The following is a 15,339-nucleotide window of genomic DNA, read 5'->3' as shown; positions in this document are numbered from 1 at the left end:
ATAGAGATTTAAAATGGTCTATGTCAGTTGTTTGTTGCCTTCCACATCTACATGATCCATCAGATGATGCTACCAGCAGTTCTTTGAACTTTTGATAAAGATCGAGATTTGGCATTGCTGCCACTCGCATTATAAGCATTTTCTGATGGTTTATTTTTCTCTTTATAACATATAACATAAAAACTACAGATAAAGGTTAAAATGCATCAACTGAAAATTTGAAGTTTGTGAAATTGTATGTCACAAGTATCATTAGTTAAAGAACAAAAATATGTTTGCATGTTTTGTTTTATGCCGTATTTATTATGGATTATTAGGCCTATACCTTGTTCTACTTCTATTTTGCTAAACAGTTTACGGTAACGTTTCACGTCCATTGCTCTGCTTCTACATGGCAACACATCTTGGTCAAATTTGCGAATAGCCTGCATATGAGTACGTTCACTATTTGAACATGCACAACGGATGTACATCTTTACTTCAACACCACGTGCACCATTCTGACTTAAAACTTGCAATTCTTCTTCAAGGAAATTAAGGACCTAGAAAAAATAAGAATAATAAATATTGTTATAGAATATTATAAATAATATCAATAAAATGAATTTGTGGCACAGACAAGTCAAACCAGTCGCTTGTCGAGAATAAAATAAAAACAAATTCCGGAATTTTATTAACATCTGATAACTAGAACAATAATAAAACCGTGTTCTCTGTGTCCTCTTGTCCGTTGTTCGGGCGTTCATTCAGCCTCGCTGTTCAGCGAAGGCCACCACGGCCCAGCAGCGTGTCGGTAAACTTTGAACACACATTTCTCCGAAACATAATCCAGAGAGTTCCAACACATACATGTTATAAATTTCCCATAACTTTGTAATTAAAAGTCGGATTACAATAATTTTTTTACCATTATAAAACAGAAAATTAGCTGCATAATGATATGATATTATCTCCAAATTAAATATTTGCGATAGGCTACTGATCTGGCTTGTCCCTGTCACATTTACTACATTTAAAATGACTTATAGAGAATAATAATAATATTATCCTTCCTGGATTTATAAAGCGCCTAATGTTGTGAAACCTCTAAGCACTGTATAAATTATTACCCTGGTCATTTTTGGATCAAACACGTATGGAAAAATACTCCCATAATGCAGCTGGTACAAGCAATGCGACGAGCATTGGATTTGAACTCACAATCAATAGTCCAAAATCTAATACACGCCTTTACAAGAATAAACAAGCTTATATCCATAGACCATGTATAATCTGGCAACTGGGCTTGTCTTGTTCATTCATTTAAAAAAAAAATATTTGAACTCAGATACACAGATACTGTATGCCAAATAATATCAAGAAATTACTTTTACTACACAATAAACAACCCAGATTCACAGAGCTTATACATTTACATTGACCAAATATCATCAAGCAAGTAAATTATACTAGGCATAGATAACATTGTAAAATCAACACACTTCTGTAACAACAGCTAAACTAATGAAATTCAAAGTTTGTGCTAATTCAATGTAGCATAAAGTATTTTAGTTTATTTGGTACTTATAGCTTACCTTCTTACAGATGCTAGGTTGTGGATCATCATCTTTAGAAGGGCTAGCAGGAGAGCTGTTTCCTGATTCTGTGTTCATGATTTTCGTTCTGACAATTGTTGTCTGCAATTACAAAAAAACAAATCAATTCCAACGTGATTACCACTGATATCATTCCAGAAATGGCAATAAACCAAGTAAATTTAAAGTTACTGACAGTGTATATTTTAATATCTGTTAACATAAGAACAATCCCCCAATATAATACTTGTGATTTTACTGGCATTCAAGTCATGATTGCATTATTAAGTTTACCTGGAACAAACGGCAATTGTTGATGGTAGCTACGTTTAGAACGACAAGATGATGGCCATTAATATTCAGTTCTACATGCTCGTAAGATAATGTAGGCTCAACATCTTCCATTTGAAATTGCTCGATAAATTTAGTCGCAACACGTTGAAAGAGATCATCTGGAAGGTAGCCATCAAAGTCATGAAAGAGAGAAACAGCACGCTTCTCTTCATATTCAACAGCCTCTGTATCATCACGTAGGGGCTTTAGGCGTGAAAGAACATAGAACGTTCGTCCAACATTCTATAGAAAAAAAAATAGAACATGAGTAGTAGATGGAATATATTAAAAAATAATTGAATTAAATATTTTAAATAAAATGTAAATACCTCTTTACTCCTTTTTTCACACATTAACCCAAAGGTTTGCATTAGAGACACAAAGAAGATAATCATCTCATCTGACTCCTTCCAAATATGCCGCAACAGTTTTTCATCTAGTTTACCCTCGTTTAAATTTCTCCAAAGCTGTTTCAGAGATGGCTAAAAAAAAGAAAAGCACAAAAGTGTAAATTTGTCAATGCAACAAAGTAATTACTATTCTTCTGGTCACTAAAACCTCTCCAAAATTAGAAAACAAAAATCTATTAGATAAGTGTATTACCATATACTTCAGGCCTAAAATTCAGCTCCAATTCACTACCACTTGAAGGTAGAAAAGAAGCACAGTCACCTCAAAATTCAGGTATATGTTTATTGTGTAATTGTAATGAAAACGAAACTGTATATCATTTCGTATTTTAATGCAAACGACTTATACATTTAAGAAAACCAATACTCATGAACCTTAAAGATGAACTAAACAATAATAATCTATCCATGTTCTGTGAATTGTTTTCTACTAGCTCTCTAGATCTTAAATACCACTTATTCTTTGATGATCTTAAAATCCATAATGAATTCAAAATTACACCAATTCAATTAACCCATGATAAATATAAATTAGCAAGTAACATTTTTGAAAAACATTTTAAAATATTTCTGACAATGGCAGAACACACGAATGCTAGATATATAATGCAATTCCTTCTCAAACTTAATTTTTAGGCCATAAGCAGTAGCTGAAAAAAGGCCTAGAAAATGAATTTCGTTCAGGGTCTACATTTTGAAAGTTCCAGTCAATTTTGAGCAATAGCTCTGCAATTATAGCCTTTTTTTAGGTCTGGACCAATTTTTATGTAGTAATAACTTTACAAATTAATACTTGACCAAATGTTATTATATTTATTTGGGTAGTCAAGTGGATTGTAAACACATAATTTAAAATCTGCGTATTCTGTATTTGAGGGCAAAATTTGGTAAATCAATGTTACTTCTAGAATGTTTACTCGATGGTATATAAAGTTGGTTCATACTTTCGGTACTGATTTTAACCACCTGATGTAACCCTGTTTACTAATTAAATTGAGTTATATAATTAGTTATTGACAATTAAAACAAATTTAGATCCACGACCGATAGATTCATCAAACCGGCAGTGTATAGCTTATAAGAACTAAACTAGGTCTTTTTTTTTTGCGGCTATAGTTCACGTTTTCGGTAACAATCCAACCAGATATTTAATTAGGCCTACTGATGTGTACATGGTTACATAAACAAGAATACAAAATAAACTTTATTAGGCCTACTCATACAACATCAAGTTCTGAAATCAAATGATTATCATAGAGATAATAGGCATCATGCAGTTAAACTAAGTCTCATTTGAGGCTTAGGGAGTGCAGTTGAAAGAGTGTGAGTTATAACCATATGGCACTAAATCAGGATTGAACCCCGGACCTTGGGATTGGAAGGCAAACACCAACCTCTATGATACAGCTCTACTCCAATGGCTGTCAATGGTGAAAACATAACGGCACACAACATAACATAAACATGTTTCGTAGTTTCTTTTCTCCAACTACAATTTGGTTTCTAATTACTCGTGTAAACAGCTTGATTACATCATTTTACAAAGGAAACTTTATAGTATGCGTTTTCATAAATAGGTGAATAAACATATACAGTACATATTTGTTTTTTTATTGACGAGGTTGTAATACTAACTTCAGTAACTATTACAGTATTTATTTGTTATACGACACAAGACAAGTGTATCTGATAGGTACGTACATTTATTCGAAAACAATAAGTCTAGATAGATAGGCGTCATAAATCACGGCCCAACAAATCAGTACCCATGACAGGAATTCGATCCCATTTTTTTCACACAAATGTTTCAAGGAATTTTAACACCGCAATCGATGATTAGTCCTAAATATTTAGCAAACTGTCTCATAATCCATAGCTTAATAAGAGGTACACTACAGTTTACTACTAAATAAGAGCTACCGTTTGCGATCGCCAAATATCTTACTGTATTTATTTAGTGTGGTTCTCATACTGTATAAATACAATCAACTTTATTACTGCGGTTCCATCACCACCACCCCGTGCCGCCCAATCCCAATTTTCATTTCTCCTCAATTTCTTGAATCCACATCAATTAATTGTCCAGTATTCGTTATTTTGTCTTTATTTCCGAATACTCCAATTAAAGGGACACTTCCGTATTTGTTTAGTGTCCCAAAAATGTCCCCGGTGGGTTCTATTGTATTCGAGAACCATCTGTGGGGACCCCTAGATGGTACGTTTACTTCATTCGCATACCATCTAGTCATAAATAATTCACATACCATGTTTATATTTTCTGTATGACTTCTTGAGATGGTTGGTAAACAGCATATGACATTTAGTATTGCAATCTTAAATAGGTTTTTATTGAGGAAGCTGCAAAAAGTGTGATTTTTTACAAATTGTATAGTTAATTTTGAAGTTTTGGTCATTTTTAAGGAGTGATATCTTAGAAAATAGCTTCCTAAATATTTGATTGATATATGTGGCCATTTTAGATAAAAGGGCCATTTTGGGCATAATGGTGGCCATTTTGACTTGTTCAGTTACAAAAATGATGTGAAATATTATTTGAACATTTATTGGTACTTTTATGATTGAATTTCTATCTCAATAACATCTTTTAATGTCATAAACAAACATGCTATCACTAAATATGCTAAAAACCAATGTTATGTTGTTTAGTAATAAATATAGTATGTTACCAAAAGATATTATTTTCAATAATGTTCCTATTAATCAAATAACCAACACAAAATTTCTTGGTATATTGACGACAGACTTGACTGGAAAGCCCATGTTAATTACCTTTGCAAATTATTATCAAAAAATGTTGGCATGATGTATAAATTGAAATCAATATTTCCTCAAAAAGTATTAAATATTTTATATTCTACTCTTATTTTATCATACTTAAATTATGGTGTTATTGCTTGGGGAAATGCTTCAAAATCAATAATTACTAAAATGTTATTAATCCAGAAACGAGTGTCAGAATTATCTCAGGGGAAACTTTTCGTGCTCACACCCAAGATCTCTTTCAAAAAAATAAAATATTAAAAATTGAGGACCTCTATAGATCTAATGTTGGTGTCATCATGTTTCAATTAACCTGAACACTACCCATAATATCCAGTAAATTCACACAAAATAAACAATACCACACTCACCAAACAAGACAAAAAGATCAGTATCATCTGCCACTTACTCGAACTAGTCTTAAAATGAACACCCGGTGTATACACTGGACCTAAACTCTGGAATTCTCTCCCTTTATTTCTTTAAAAATCTCATAACTGTGCTTTATTTAAACGTAAATTTAAACTATTATTGGTTGTTGATTCTTTGTAAATTCTTTTATTATTTACATATTTGGATATTTCTTAAATAATCTATATAATCTATTTTTTACTTGTTTTTTCGTTTTAAACATGTTAAACTTATGTGTTAGAGAAAAGATATTAGTTAAATTGTTGTTTCTTTTTGGAGTTTCTAATTGTGTTGTAATTATTTATATTTTATTTTTTGTTTTGAGGAGCCTATTCACCACAAGCTTTGCTTTCTTTTAGGCTCCTCCACTTTATATTTATATATTTGTAAATTGAAATAAATAAATAAATGAAAGAAATATTTTAACAATTTTAGAACAAAAATGGATGAAAAGCATCCCTAGCCCCCCCCCCACCCCCCCCTCACTTGCGTATGAAAATGGAGCAAATACTTTTTGGATTCAGTGACGTCTATTCTACAACATATCCAAATTTGATCAAATATAGCAATATACAGTTATACACTGTACAAAGAAGTAAAAATAATGACAGTAAAGTGCGAATCAGTAAAATCATATAAAATAATGGTTAAAAACAACTGTAATAAATTATCCATTAATTACATAATTTAAGTATTAATTTCTAAGAAAAAAAATAGGCTGAATTGTGTTATATTTCGTATATATTCATCTAGTTTTTAATACTAAAAGCATAGCTTTTTTTTTGTTGTGAAATAATAAAAGCTGATTCAAATTGAATTGAAAAATAGTGTGGTACACATATATAGGCCCTAGATACCAAGGACTCAGACCATGCCACCCAAATATAGTCTGCCCATAACGAAATAACTAAGTATATTTAGATAGTCTTTAATAGAAATAGCTCTATCCTTAGTAGGCTTAATAGGCCGTTAGTAGTTTTTTTCTCTTGGCTACTAAGGATTTTATCATAATTTCTTTGACTACTTTCTGACTACATAAAATAGATAGGTGACATATAGGTACTACCTATTAAAAGTACACAGTAGGTAGTTGTATCATAGTTGATGTAGCACTATTTAAAGTAGGTCTTTAAGCTACATCATTGTTAGTAGTTTTTAATGATATTTTTCACCTTAAGAGTTTTTATGTAGACAGGGAATAGTCTCCATCTATCTATATATAATAGATATTTAGTAGGTATGAAAAAAAAGTTAAATATAGTTTGTTAATAGGTTATAGATAGCGGTTGTCTATCTATTATAAGTAGACAGTTGATAGATAATACAAAACTGTGTTACTCATAGATTTATAATAGACTTGTAGTAGTCTCCATCTATCTATATATAATAGATATTTAGTAGGTATGAAAAAAAAGTTAAATGTAGTTTGTTAATAGGTTATAGATAGCTGTTGTCTATCTATTATAAGTAGACAGTTGATAGATAATACAAAACTGTATTACTCATAGATTTCTAATAGACTTACAGTAGCCTCCATCTATCTATATATAATAGATATTTAGTAGGTATGGAATACAAGTTAAATGTAGTTTGTTAATAGATTATAGATAGCTGTTGTCTATCTATTATAAGTAGACAGTTGATAGATAATACAAAACTGTATTACTCATAGATTTCTAATAGACTTACAGTAGCCTCCATCTATCTATATATAATAGATATTTAGTAGGTATGGAATATAAGTTAACGGTAGTTTGTTAATAGGTTATATATAGCTGTTGTCTATCTATTATAAGTAGACAGTTGATAGATAATACAAAACTGTATTACTCATAGATTTCTAATAGACTTACAGTAGCCTCCATCTATCTATATATAATAGATATTTAGTAGGTATGGAATACAAGTTAAATGTAGTTTGTTAATAGATTATAGATAGCTGTTGTCTATCTATTATAAGTAGACAGTTGATAGATAATACAAAACTGTGTTACTCATAAGCCCCTTTCTCACAGAGTTGTGTGCCAGGAATATTGCGGGAATATACCATTACCATGCCGGTATGGTTTTCTGTGAGAACGGGTCGTCTTGGCATCATGCCGGCACCATGCCGGCATCGACATGACCTGCTTTAGACCTAGTAATATTCTAGGGATATTCCCCGCAATGCCAGACGGGCATTCTGTGAGAACGTATCGCCGTTATATTCCGGGGTTCCCCGTCGAGGCCTAGACACATTGCGCGGTCAAGTGTATCACTTTGGCGCCTATTCAATTCAATTAACAATAATAATGTCGAACTGGAGGGATAATGAGATAAGAGAGCTGCTTAAAATAAGGGGACAAGAAGAAATTTGTAGCATAATCTATAGGCCGCTAGGCTAGGCCATTTAGCTCTTTGTTTGTTGGTGCCTGACCTTTCGTCGCCTTGTAAATTGTAGGCCTACAGCCTTCTAAGGTGTTTTACAGATTGCCGATGACGACAAATTAATTGCTATACCTGTATAATATATGCACAATATACTGTACATAGCATGTATTGCATAAATATGCTATAAAGGAAGATAATAATCTGTAACTTGACATTCGCCGCCATATCATCGCTAGACAAAAATAATAACATTAAAGGACGCCCTCAATAATTATTTTGTCAGAGACTTTTTATTGGCCGAATATGCCCGACTCCTTTCTCACAGAAAGCCGGTATATACCGGTTATATTTCCGGCACGATAGTCCGATGAGAATGGTTATATGCCGGTAACGATACCGGCACGACGCCAGCACTGTACCGGTATATTGCAGGCACATCTGTGAGAAAGGGGCTATAGATTTATAATAGACTTATAGTAGTCTCCATCTATCTATATATAATAGATATTTAGTAGGTATGGAATATAAGTTAAATGTAGTTTGTTAATAGGTTATAGATATCTGTTGTCTATCTATTATAAATAGACAGTTGATAGATAATACAAAACTGTGTTACTCATAGATTTCTAATAGACTTGTAGTAGTCTCCATCTATCTAAATATAATAGATATTTAGTAGGTATGGAATATAAGTTAAATGTAGTTTGTTAATAGGTTATAGATATCTGTTGTCTATCTATTATAAATAGACAGTTGATAGATAATACAAAACTGTGTTACTCATAGATTTCTAATAGACTTGTAGTAGTCTCCATCTATCTATATATAATAGATATTTAGTAGGTATGGAATATAAGTTAAATGTAGTTTGTTAATAGGTTATAGATATCTGTTGTCTATCTATTATAAGTAGACAGTTGATAGATAATACAAAACTGTATTACTCATAGATTTCTAATAGACTTGTAGTAGTCTCCATCTATCTATATATTATAATAGATATTTAGTAGGTATGGAATATAAGTTAAATGTAGTTTGTTAATAGGTTATAGATATCTGTTGTCTATCTATTATAAATAGACAGTTGATAGATAATACAAAACTGTGTTACTCATAGATTTCTAATAGACTTGTAGTAGTCTCCATCTATCTATATATAATAGATATTTAGTAGGTATGGAATATATGTTAAATGTAGTTTGTTAATAGGTTATAGATAGCTGTTGTCTATCTATTATAAATAGACAGTTGATAGATAATACAAAACTGTGTTACTCATAGATTTCTAATAGATTTGTAGTAGCCTCCATCTACTATATATAATAGATATTTAGTAGGTATGGAAGGAAAGTTAAATGTAGTTTGTTAATAGGTTATAGATAGCTGTTGTCTATCTATTATAAATAGACAGTTGATAGATAATACAAAACTGTGTTACTCATAGATTTCTAATAGACTTGTAGTAGTCTCCATCTATCTATATATAATAGATATTTAGTAGGTATGGAATATATGTTAAATGTAGTTTGTTAATAGGTTATAGATAGCTGTTGTCTATCTATTATAAGTAGACAGTTGATAGATAATACAAAACTGTGTTACTCATAGATTTCTAATAGACTTGTAGTAGTCTCCATCTATCTATATATAATAGATATTTAGTAGGTATGGAATATAAGTTAAATGTAAAATGTAAAATGTAGTTTGTTAATAGATTATAGATAGCCGTTGTCTATATATTAGTGCGTGTGTATAACAATTGTTACACCCAAATTCCCGCTTCTTTTTTGCAGCAGCAGCAGGCACGATGCAGATGATCAGAGAAAAAAGGAGCATTCGCTTGTTGTAGGCCTTTTCGATCAGACCAAGAATGTTTATTTATACACAATGTCAGTTTAGTGGTAAGTGAATCAATCCATATCTTTACATTTTATTTGTTAAAGTTAAAGTGTTCCTTTTTGATAGGCTAGAAGCTAGGCTAGTAGGCCTCTAGTAGGCTTTATAACCTAGCCAGGCCTATATTAGTTATTAGGCCTAGGCTAGGCTACTAAGCTAGGTAGGCCCTAGCCTAGGCCTAGTCTTTTTTAAATTGCACTAGGCATTTTTCATTCAAGTTATAATTATAATAGCCTAGCCTAGCTAGGCCTAATATACTTTATAGCCTAGGCTTATAGGCCTACTACTAGTTAGCCTAGGCCCTACATTGCCTGTTTGTTGTTCAAAAAACATTTATTTATTCAACAATGGCATTATACAGTATAATATAATTATAGGTGTGTACATAAATGAAAACATAGTAATAAGCCACAAGTTGTAGGCCTACTTCCCAGGGTTCAATTATAAAATAGATTTTTTAGTTTATAATATTAATACTAAATAGTTATACTGGGCTGCCTAGGCCTATTATCAGTTTGTTAAGCCTAGTCTATTAATAGGTTATTATTATACATAATTTTAAACACAGTAGGTTTCATTTATTACCATAAATATAATTTAATACTACTACTAGATAAACTCACATTATTTTCGCCCGTTGAGTAAATGTATATTTTTACTTTACAACAAACAAACTTGACGGGTTGTTTGTTGGTATATATTTACTCCATTGTGTTGGTTCAGAGGATGTTTTTCTTACGCACCTGCCTTTCTTGTATTTTGACTCCAAATTTGTTGACTAACTTTATCCTGAACACCACACTTTAAAATTAGGACTTATAAGTACTTTCAGAAGGAGAAACACATAATAACAAATAAATAAATCCTTTAAATTGATGATTTTACAGATGTGTTTCTTTGTATACTGTAATGTAACTCCTCGAGCTCCCCATGCTCAATGTGTTTGTTTCTATGGAGCGCCAAAAGAGCAACAATAATAGTACAAGTATAAAAACAGAAAGAAAACGAAACAAAAAAACTTATCATGATTTTTAAATTAAAATTTATTTGCCAGTATTTATTTCTTCGTACTTGCATGAGTATACTATTATCATTACAATTTTAATTTTACATTGTTCCATCCACACTGTAGATGGACTCCACAGAGTTTTCAGCCCTCTATATAATTTTTGCTCTTTTGACGTTCCATAGAAACAAAAACATTGAACATGGCCCATGGGGTAGGCCTACTGTACTGTAGGCTAGTCATTTTGTGTGCGAGAAAAACGTCTGTAAAATCATCAATTTAAAAATGTATTTGTTACTTTTTATGTGATTCTTTTTCATGAAAGTGCCAATTCTAAGGTGTGGTATTCAGAATAAATGTTGGGAGTTAAAATACAAGGCAGGTGCGAAAGATAAATATTTGTAATCTAGGTGTTGGGTCTTAGCTTTCGTGATCTTAGGTCTTAGGGGGTCTTAGCTTTCGTGGTCTTAGGTTTCGTGACACCCATTGTAAGTATGCAGTTGATAGATATTACAACTGTGATATTAATAATAGATTTCTAATGCAGTATCTAGGCCTAGAGGCCTAGGTCATCTAGCTATATCTACTGTATCTATTTGTAATAATTCTTAGTAGGCCTAAGTATATAAAATAAATAGTTTATTAATAGTTACTGGCTATTATCAGTTTGTTTATAGTCTGTTAATAGGTTACTGGTAGGTAGCCCTTGTATAGCAAAATTCAAATGGCATATTCAACAAAAAAATGTTTAAACAATTATTTTTTCAGAGAGACGATCTTTAACCTATACTAGTACAAATTTGATGGTCAAGTGCAAAGATGATTAATTTATGGTGAAGTGTGCTTTTGCGTAATTAATTTTTCATGTCAATAGTGACAATATTTGGTGCATTTCTTATTGTCTGGTCTAATTCCATTCAGGAATTGTTTTGAATTTTGAAGTTTAAATAAAATGTATACTGTATATTTGGATACTGTGTCTTGTTTCATTTGATAAGTCTAGATTGTTACAAAAGTGATGAGTGTTGCTCTGTTGCTCGGTATACTTCCTGTCACATGTCCAACTGAGTTCAAACATGTGCAATGTTATGGTTAAGATATTAAGGTTTACAAATACTGTACTATCTTAATTTTTTGTTAAATAAATATATAAAATGTATACTGTATATTTGGTTACTAATGTCTTGTTTCACTTAATAAGTCTAAATTGTTACAAAAGTAACTGTTGTTGTTGTTTGGTATTCTTCCTTTTACATGTCCAGCTGAGTTAAAACATGTGCAATGTTATGGTTAAGATATTAAGGTTTACAAATAATGTACTATCTTAATTTTTTGTTAAATAAATTTATAAAATGTATACTGTATATTTGGTTACTAATGTCTTGTTTCACTTAATAAGTCTAAATTGTTACAAAAGTAACTGTTGTTGTTTGGTATTCTTCCTTTTACATGTTCAACTGAGTTAAAATATGTGCTTAAAGTTTTCGGACTCGCATACTGTATGTATGGACAAGATTAAGGTTTACAAATATGGGAAAAAATTAATTTGTTATTTTTTTAATCATTATACATTTGTTATTTGCCAATAAGATGAATTATTGTTCTGTATCTGTATTTTAGCCAGAAAAGATTAGATTTTTAATTTCTGTAGATTTTAAGTATCTAAATTAACAGTAGTTAATTTATGTAGATTTTTAATAGCCAATTTATATGTAGATTTTTAATAGCCCAATAGTATCTATATGTAGATTGTTAATAGCCCAATAATAGTTATATGTAGATTTTTAATAGCCAATTATTTAGTAGATTTTTAATAGCCAAATAATGTAGATATTTAATAGCCCAATAATAGCCAATTTATGTAGATTTTGAATAGCCAAATAATGTAGATTTTTAATATCCCAATAGTCGCCAATTTATGTAGATTTTTAATAGTCCAATAATAGCCAAATAATGTAGATTTTCAATAGCCCAATAATAGCCAAATAATGTAGATTTTTAATAGCCCAATAATAGCCAAATAATGTAGATTTTTAGTAGACAAATAATAGCCATTTTTAAGTAGATTTTTAACAGCCCAATAATAGCCAAATAGTGTAGATTTTTAATAGCCCAATAATAGCCAAATAATGTAGATTTTTAGTAGACAAATAATAGCCATTTTTAAGTAGATTTTTAATAGACCAATAATAGCCAAATAATGTAGATTTTTAGTAGACAAATAATAGCCATTTTTAAGTAGATTTTTAATAGACCAATAATATCCAAATAATGTAGATTTTTAGTAGACAAATAATAGCCATTTTTATGTAGATTTTTAATAGCCCAATAATAGCCAAATAATGTAGATTTTTAGTAGACAATTAATAGCCATTTTTATGTAGATTTTTAATAGCCCAATAATAGTCAAATAATGTAGATTTTTAGTAGACAAATAATAGCCATTTTTATGTAGATTTTTAATAGCCCAATAATAGCCAAATAATGTAGATTTTTAGTAGACAAATAATAGCCATTTTTAAGTAGATTTTTAATAGCCCAATAATAGGCAAATAATGTAGATTTTTAGTAGCTGAATAATAGCCAATTATTTAGTAGATTTTTAATAGTATATTAATAGCCAAATAATGTAGATTTTAAGTAGACAAATTATAGCCATTTTATGTAGATTTTTAATTGCCAAATAATAGGCAATTTATACAGATTTTTAATAGCCCAATAATAGTCATTTAATTAGTAGATTTTTAATAGCCCATAAATAGCAAATTAATGTAGATTTTTAAAAGCCAAATAATAGCCAATTAAGAATCCATTCTAGATAGATTATTGGTAGTCTAATAATAGTTGTATTTAGTAGGTGTCGCCTACTAATGTCATCGCGAAATATGCTAATGAGGCAAAAATCTACTAACGACTATAAAAAATCTATCAAATATCTATCTACTAGTAGGTGATAAATAGGCGACAGCTCTATATCTACTAAGCTGGATAGACTATAAGGCTAACCGCTATAGAGCTATAACTACTAAGACTTTTTGTTATGCTCTAATTATTAATATAATTTAGAAGATAACCATTATACGGAAGTTTTGGACTTCCCAACTTAGAAATATTGGAAGATTTTATAAAAGCATGTCCACACTATAGAGGGGTGCTATAATATTTACTTACAAAAAAAATACATCCAATCCAAGAACACTTATTATTTATAATAGTAAACATGGCAAACTTATTACTTCACTTATTAAACAATCCATGAATATCTTACGTTCAGTTTATTTCTAGAGTAGTAACATTTTTAGTCGCGTGGAAGCGACTCTATAGTTCACTATGTCGGTCGGTCGGTCTGTCTGTCTGTCTGTCGGTCTGTCTGTCGGTCCGGTATCACTATGCGTTTTATCGCTTTATGACCTTATCTTGATATCAGTTTAATCTAGCTAAATCAATTTTTCACAGAATATTCCTTATGGCCAGGAATCGATGTGGTTATGATTTCACGGTGCGCAATAAAAAATTACGCGGTCTACGCACGATTTAACGAAATCACGTTTGTAATCATATCTTAACAACCATGAATCACAATTAAATAAAATTTGGTACTCATAAATTTCAGGGCATAAATCATCATATGGCAATACAATTACGTGCGTAGCGCATGTAACGCATGCGTACGCGCGCCTACAATTTTCAAAATTTATTTTCGATAAAATAAGAGTACGTTTCAGGCAATTTTAAGCGTTTACAAAATTGCCATGAGTGCGCAGCCTTTTGCGCGCGCACTGCGCGTTAAATGTTATTGCGCACTCTTTTTGCCCGATTTCTGTTTTCTTGACTTACTTTTCAACTCAAAATTACGTTATACGAGCACGTCAAAAGTGACAGGCTACGCACGTGTAAATTAAAAAAATATAAATGTTTTTAAACATTTCAACATTTTTAAACATGTTCAGTAATTTCGGTCAGTATAGTTCACTATGTCGGTCGGTCCGTCCGTCTGTCTGTCGGTCTGTTTGTCTGTCTGTCCGGTATCACTATGCATTGTAACACGCGACTTAATGGCTGTTGGCCTTGTTTTTAACAACTTTGGATATTTTGTTGGTTAATCCAAAATAAATTGTATTTTAGGGAGAGAGTTGGGAGGTCTGATGTCTTTTGAAAGCAACTTTTATATTAACAACAATTTCATTAAAGATGTATTGTCCCACAAAAAAACATGAAAGATGAAAAAAAAAATGAAAAAAATAAATAAATTGGTCACTTATAAAATGACAAAATAAATGGTTACATTCAAGCAAAAACCCACTGACTAGCAGCCAATTTTACTATTTTTTTGCTTTAAATTACTACAATCTAACCCCCTCGTCGGGGAGCCTAGAATGTACGCTAAAGCAAAAACGAATTATGTCAATTTTTCATATGTTCACCAATTTTTAAATTTACAAGTAACCCTCTGTACCGTGGGGCATCTAAAATAAATATTTCATACATTACTAAACAAAAAAACATGCCATTCTGTTATAGTGTGTACACACCTTTTGTTATAGTGTGTACACACCTT

At 31.0% G+C, this 15,339-nt stretch overlaps 1 protein-coding gene across 1 annotated transcript; it reads right to left on the bottom strand.

The window, feature by feature from the left end:
- Nucleotides 1-59: 59 nt before the first annotated feature.
- On the bottom strand, nucleotides 60-2,306 carry LOC140044169 (uncharacterized). Its single transcript, XM_072088647.1, has 5 exons — nucleotides 2,237-2,306; nucleotides 1,869-2,150; nucleotides 1,575-1,676; nucleotides 326-542; nucleotides 60-160 (listed from the first exon to the last, which is right to left on the bottom strand). The coding sequence occupies exons 1-5, from the start codon at nucleotides 2,300-2,302 to the stop codon at nucleotides 60-62; spliced, it is 768 nt and encodes a 255-aa protein (XP_071944748.1). The 5' UTR covers nucleotides 2,303-2,306.
- Nucleotides 2,307-15,339: the final 13,033 nt, after the last annotated feature.

The sequence above is a fragment of the Antedon mediterranea genome, chromosome 3 (assembly GCF_964355755.1).
Source record: "Antedon mediterranea chromosome 3, ecAntMedi1.1, whole genome shotgun sequence".
Taxonomy (NCBI): domain Eukaryota; kingdom Metazoa; phylum Echinodermata; class Crinoidea; order Comatulida; family Antedonidae; genus Antedon; species Antedon mediterranea.
The sequence above is the reverse complement of the archived record's forward strand: the minus strand, read 5'-3'. Positions and strand labels throughout refer to the sequence as shown.

Bases quoted from the DNA above. Each gene is read 5' to 3' on its own strand.
- LOC140044169 (XM_072088647.1), bottom strand. From the start codon at position 2,302: ATGATTATCTTCTTTGTGTCTCTAATGCAAACCTTTGGGTTAATGTGT. The intron at 2,151-2,236 runs GTATTTACATTT...TTTTTTCTATAG, and splicing joins GTGAAAAAAGGAGTAAAGAG to AATGTTGGACGAACGTTCTA. The intron at 543-1,574 runs GTAAGCTATAAG...TATTTTTTCTAG, and splicing joins AACCTAGCATCTGTAAGAAG to GTCCTTAATTTCCTTGAAGA.